This window comes from Euprymna scolopes, chromosome 16 (genome assembly GCF_053919585.1).
Source record: "Euprymna scolopes isolate OS-2025 chromosome 16, ASM5391958v1, whole genome shotgun sequence".
Classification (NCBI taxonomy): domain Eukaryota; kingdom Metazoa; phylum Mollusca; class Cephalopoda; order Sepiida; family Sepiolidae; genus Euprymna; species Euprymna scolopes.
This window is the reverse complement of record NC_136497.1, coordinates 52,316,042-52,323,100: the sequence shown is the minus strand read 5'-3', so window position 1 is coordinate 52,323,100 and position 7,059 is coordinate 52,316,042. Positions and strand designations below refer to the sequence as shown.

At 29.1% G+C, this 7,059-nt stretch overlaps 1 protein-coding gene across 9 annotated transcripts in view; it reads right to left on the bottom strand.

Moving 5' to 3' along the window:
* LOC145295954 (multiple PDZ domain protein-like) overlaps positions 1-7,059 on the bottom strand; it is a 548,951-nt gene that overhangs the window by 173,866 nt on the left and 368,026 nt on the right. For 5 of the 9 annotated variants that reach the window (XR_013869923.1, XR_013869924.1, XR_013869927.1 and 2 more), the window contains exon 21: positions 4,875-4,895. The exons of the other annotated variants lie outside the window; for them this stretch is intronic. Coding sequence is in view for 1 of the 5 variants with exons in the window: in XM_080141856.1 (XP_079997982.1) it covers positions 4,875-4,895 (21 nt within the window). In the remaining 4 variants the exon portion in view is untranslated. The remainder of the gene's footprint in view (positions 1-4,874; positions 4,896-7,059) is intronic. 9 annotated transcript variants of the gene reach the window in all.

The window sequence follows — 7,059 nt, the reverse complement described above, 5'->3', positions numbered from 1 at the left end:
CATATAGGAGCCTATTCATGACCAGACATACACACACAGACGTTCAGCTTTATATATATATATATATATATATATATATATATATATATATATATATATATATATATATATATATATATATATAGAGAGAGAGAGAGAGAGAGAGAGAGAGAGAGCATCTTTCTTTAAATCTACTTTTGATTTCTTACCTAGAATATGGATATCACTAATGGAAATATATATATATCTCCAGTATTTCCATTAGTAATAAAGGAAGATATATAATGTATTTTAGTAAGATCATTTATACTAGCAAAGAAATTCCACAGCGGCATCTTTCATATGTAATATATTCCTGCTGGGCATTCTGTGGACGTTCAGTATAAATGGAAACCCTGCAATATTATTGCAGTCCTTTTGTTAAAACTGTAAAACTATTTATCTAAGTAATCTGATTAATGTAGTATAAGAATATATCTGGTTATTACGGCTTATCTTCAATATTCTTATTGGAGTCTATGACATATTTCCACTGTAGGATGCCTGGCCCAAACAGAATCTCCACAATATCATTATATCATCTTTACACAGAACAGATACTACTCTTGGATCTTAGCGAGAAGGTCAAGAAGGTATATTTTAGTTTCACATATGACCCCAAAGTGACAATCTTTTTCTAATTTAAATTTTAATGTTCGTAGTATGTTATCACCTATCCTCCTTTTTAATGAATAGGATCTCCTGATCAAATAGTTTATAATCTGGAAACCATGACATACATTAAATGTATTATGGTATTAATATATGGATTATTTTCTATTATCTAACTTATTTTTAATGTTCCATAAGGTTTTTAATGTCATTGGCATTCTGAGATTTTTAAGGATTATCCCAGCCAGTTGATATTTTTCTAAAACAGTGAATAAAGTTGTAATCAGAGTCAAAATTTAGAAAATTAGCAGTACATAGGATTATTTTCTCTTCAGTTGATCTTTTCTCGTGTGATATTCGGTGCATTCTCATAACAGAACTTCTTTGCAATGTACCAAATACAGCACTTTTGATTTTTCTCTTCAAAACAATGTTCTACAGTTCTCATTGTAAGAATAAGTGTCTGCTATCAGATAGATACATCTCAAAGTGGATTATGTCAATCTAAATCCACCAAAGGATAGATTTTTTTTTTTTGGAGGTGAGTGGGAGGTACTTATGTGTTCTTACTAAGCCAGTCAATGTATAGTTTTCTTTTTTTACATTTGTATAACATATATATTTTACATTACATTTGTATAAAATATATATTTTACATTACATTTGTATAAAATATATATTTTACATTACATTTGTATAAAATATATATTTTACATTAAAATAAAAAAGGAGTAAGATGCATTCACACTTGTTCGGATAGAGAAGTGCAAATGCTAACTTTCTACAAAATAATGAGCATGTGTTGGTTGGCCTTCTTTTTTCATTTTCTCTCTCATTTATATATATTATTCTTTCATTCATATATATCTAAGGTGTTTCAGCAAAACCAAACACTTGACAAAAAGTAAACAAAACACCACGAGGTGCTGAGGCATATGGTGAAGTCCTAGATCGGGTGTTCGCCCCCTCCCCGGAGGTGCAAGACGATATTCCAGTGGGTGCAAAAAAGTTTAGATAAAAAATGAAGTATTTGCTACATGTTACTTTTTTGTGTTTGTTGTTTTCTTTTGTACTAACTGCTTGTTTTCATTTATTTATGCTCAAGTATTTTGATTAAGTGGCCACTGAATACATGGCTGGATAGATATAATCTAACCATGTCCTGAACTGCAAGTTCAGAAATTTTAAGAGGTGCGAGATTTGAAGGAAATTTTCTGAGGGGGCGCGTACAAAAAAAAAAAAAAAAAAAGGGTTGAGAACCATTTTCCTAGATGGACAAGGTCACTGCCGAGCACCCATATATTCAGAACTCTACATTTTTACACAAGGTCAAAACAACCCAAGCGTGGCTAATCAACAATTTTCCTCACCACTGATCAACAGACTTGTCGCCATCTTTCTCACTTGACTGCAACCCCTTGATTATTTCTTGTGTATGTGATTGACACCAAGTTCAAAAGCACATTCATAACACATTTGATTCTATGAAGGCTGCAATAATGAATACATTTGCTGCTTTAGATAAGAACATGATCGCCAAACTATACATCTCATTTTGTGTCTACCTAATTGTGGAGATCGTTGTCTCCATTGGTAGAGGTTACATTGAAAAATAATTTAGTATGAAACTGTCGCTAAATAAATTGTCAGGTCTCTGTATATACAATTTTTGTTTTTATTGACTATTTCGTTTTGTCAAGTGTCGGATTTTACTGTAACATCCTACATGTTTTTTTTTTTTAATTTATTTACTTAGATTTTTTTATTATAGTAATAACTGAAAGTATTAAATTATTTTTACAGACCAGCATTGCCTCAATGCTAATGGAAACCATTATTTCATTCACCAGAGTGCTTCACCTAGAGGAGAGCATATATGCAAGATTTGATATGTAGATTTGAATATTGCTAGTTCTAAGCCATACTAATGCATTATAGAGATGATAATATATATATATATATATATATATATATATATATATACATACACACACACACACACATTACAAAAAGGCTTTTAGTAATTTATATATTGATAAAAAATAAAACAAAAGTTGCAGAAATAAAACATTTATGGATGATTATATAATATTGTGTGCGTGCATGTAATACCTATGACAACCTGAATTAAAAATGAAAACGATTATAACAATAAATGTAAAAAGATCAACTTTTCAACAGATAATAAAACAATACAAATATTAAAATCATTGCAGCATTTTTACAACAAATTTTTATATTTATTGTCATAATTTAAGCTAAAAATTGAATCTTTTATTTGAGATTTAATATTTTTGTAACAAATTTTGTATCTATTTCAAACAACACATAGAACTTCAAGAAATAAACAATTTAAATAATTTATTTTTTAAACCAAATTTTTGTATATTTTTAGAAGTAAATTTTATAAGTAATAAGTAAAAAAAAATAGATATAATGCTTGATACAGTCAGAAATCTAATGCTTTTTGATAAGATATTCTGGAACTTTTTTTTTAAATGAAGGTAATTTTCTCATCTTAGTTATTATATTCACAATGTTTCAATAATTGTAACCTCTAACCTTTTTCAGGTGTATTTTTTTTTTTGCTCACAGGAACCTTCTAGTCAATCTTGAAAATATTTATGTTGAACTCTGGAATCTGTACTAGTTCAAAATTCCATACAGATTATCAAGTTTGACTAAAATGTTCTTATATTTTAAAAAGATGCACCTGAACAAAATCGATGGTTACATCAGCCCAAACAGCAGTGAAAATAATTCATACAAAACTTTGATAACATTTGACAGTAACAAAGAATATCAGCCGATCCAGACTTTTGAGTATGAAAACTACAAAAAGCATCAGATAATTCAATGAAATAAACAAAAATCAACAATTTGAAGAATTATAAAAAAAAAATTTCTTCACAGGATATTTCAAAAAACAAACATTTCCAAAGAATTTCAAAAATTCATTATGACCTTAATTTAATTTTTAAATCCAATAAAATAAAAAGCCAAAACGTGTATCTGATTTGTAATAATCATACTCTTAAAATATACAAACAAAATACAAAGAATCTATTAAATTCCCAAGTATGTATAAACAACTAGCAGAATACTAATGCTATGCTGAGGCATTCTGTTAGTCTAGCATATAAAGTTATGTTGTCAGATCTTAAAAGGTTAGGCTTAAATAGCAATATGTCTGACATATTGATACTTGATTTAAACCAAACTAATTTTTCATTTTTTTTATTCACAATGTTATTGGAACAAGTATATTTTGTTTGATTTTTTTCTTTTGAAAATACCTATTAGAGACATTCTTCCTTACTCACCAAAAACAAATTAAAGGGAAGTTATCATGTTCAGTTGTATGGAAGTTCTCTTCCTTGAATTCTTAAAAGTTCATTTTTTTTTTTTTTTTAATTATCTCATCATTCTGTTATAACTGAATGGGGTATCCTACAGGATGTCAAACATTTACCTGCTGTCTCATACATTTCAACAAAGCGATTTTTTAAAGATTCTAATTGTACATTTAAGTGCAATTGTTTGTATTTCCCTTGCACTTGGTTCACCAGGTATATTTGCCAGGTAATTTTTGAAATTCTTTTCCATGAGTCCAGTTGCTCCTATAATTACTGAAATGACGGAGATCTTCCCGAGATTCTAATTTTATTTCATGAAATCAAACTAGAATCTCGGGAAAATATCTTAGATAATTAAAAAAAAATGAACTTTTAAGTAAAATATCTCCCGGGCAGCACCAGGTAGATACAGCCAGTGAAATATATATAGAAATAGAGATTGTAGGAAATATATTGTAAGTGCAATACTTGAAGCATGGAATGGTGAAATTTGCTCAATACGAGTTATATTTAATACAGCGAAAATTATAGACACACAAGGAAGTGTTCATCAGCAATTTTCATGCTGTCTCTTTTAGTTGCAATGTAGGGAAGAACCATTTCAAAAGAATGCTGTGTATATAATAGAAAACATTATTTAAACAATTCACAAAGTCTTACTAACTTGAAACAAAAGCACTGAAATACGAGTGAATGGTGTGTGGAGAAAAAAGAAAACATTTAAACATCACAACAAAACGAATCAAATACTTCAAGGATTAAAAAAAAACATTGAAAACGGTAATACGTTTGATAATGGACACAATACCGGAGGAAAAAATACTTCTTGAAATGTGCAAACATATTGATTATTGGCGAAAAACACATAATTTCAGTGAAATGACTTACCGAAAATGTTTTGGAAAAATCCTAAGGGAGCACAAAGAAAACAAAAATATTGAACTCACTATGCACAACAATTGAAATGTATCCTAAAAATATAGCCACCTTCCGAATGTGGTAAGTTTTTTTTGTTTGTTTTACTACGCAATTTTTTTTTTTTTTTTTAGAAAACCTCAAAATGAACTCCACATTTCTAATTCATTCTTGCTATAATTTTATTTAGATATTTAACAAATACGTGAATCACTAGATTATTTTAGAAGTTACCAGCAGGACCTATCGGTGTTGCTCAAGATTGTACCACCCCTTTTTGGCAGGGAGAACATATTTACATTTAACTGGTTTAAAAAAAAAAGGAATAATCTTAAATAATAAAATGCAATAATATATAAAAGTTGTTGGACTTACAAATATCCAAAATAATATATTAAAAAATAAGAGGGGAAGGGTTGCAGTATTCATTTCAGTAGTGTACAATACATTAACAGCACTTTATAATAAAATATGGTGAATAGCTACACAAACGCAATCCTGCTTCGATACAAATATCTCACCAGGGTATTAACTTGATTACTTTGTTAATAACACTATTACATCCTAAAGCTTCACTCGTGCGACAAATAAACTCTTACATATATACATAAACAGGTCAACATTAGCACAAAAACAGACAAAAAGAAATCAAAATTACATTAAAATAAGATTATTATTTTCTTTTAATTTAAAAAAAAAAAGAAAAAAAGCTGTTTAATTTAACAAATAATTCTATTCATGATGGCTTATTTGAGTTGGGAACAATTCATTTGGAAATGGGTAAAATCGAAATTGTTTTGGCTCATCCTAGGCAGGTCACACCGGCTTCCTCTGAAGGAGGAAGTCTCAAGGGAAAATAAATTCAGAAGCATTTCCCAGTCGCATGTATATCTCTGTAAGAGGAGATAACGACATTAGATTTTTTAAGTTTTTGCAGGGAGGTGTCAACGTCCTCCTACATACGGCGCCTGGTATTTCTAAATGGTCACCCATCTGGTACTGACCAAGACCAATGTTGTTAAACTTTGATGATTTAACAAGAACTGGTGTGTCGACATGATTATGCCATATTTTGGCTACCAATATTGCCACACATTTCTCAATTACATTTTTGCAAATGTAAAATTTGTCAATCTCATTTTTTAAAAGTGAGGGTGAAAGTCAATAAAATATGTACATCATTTTCATATTAGATTTAATGTCCGTTTTATATGCTGACAAGTGTTGGATGTATACAAATTAAGGCATACGTATATTACGTGAATCACAAGTTTATTCACAAAATAAATTTTTAAAACTTATACATCCTACCGTCAATTTCACAAAAAAAAGAAAAAGAAAAAAGATAATTAGAAAGTAATTGACTAACCTATCTTAAGAAATATAATCATTTTACAAATACATAAACATATACATGCATGTACAAACATATACACACAAAATCAAATGCATATACAAGAACATATATACAGACGAATACAAATTCATAACTGTAGACATGCACATACACAAAACACGCACATATATGCAACATACATAAATGCAAATGAACATTTATAAATATGTATATACACAAACACATACAAATGTATAAAATAAATATGTACATACTTACACATGCATATGTAAGTATGTATATATATATATATATATATATATATATATATATATACACACACGTTTATGTAGTCATTCACCATATTTTTAAAATTATTATAAAACCTCATTTTATCTCAAATGATAAAGTATTTGCATGATATAGTTTATAACAAAATAAGGAGTTGCACAAACGACATTCGCACCTCTGATTCAGCATCGTTTAAATCCAGTGGCAAGAAAAACATCCAAGATAAGTGGAAGCAATGCCAAGTGGACCAATTTTATTTCAAAGTTTTTCTTCCACTAAATTAGTTGAACCTATCAAGTCTAGTCCATCGTACTATTTCACTAATACTTTTATGAAAAGAATGAATTCCCACAGATGTAGGTAAAATGGTAGAGTAGACTAGATAAGCAACAATTGATAAAGCAATTATTTTAACAGGAAAATGCAAGTCTCAAACACACTGTGCAATAACTAATTGCCTGGTAAAGAGAGTGGGTCCTATTTTCCACAATGCATGATTGCCTAGTACCTTAATCACTAAGTCCCGAATCT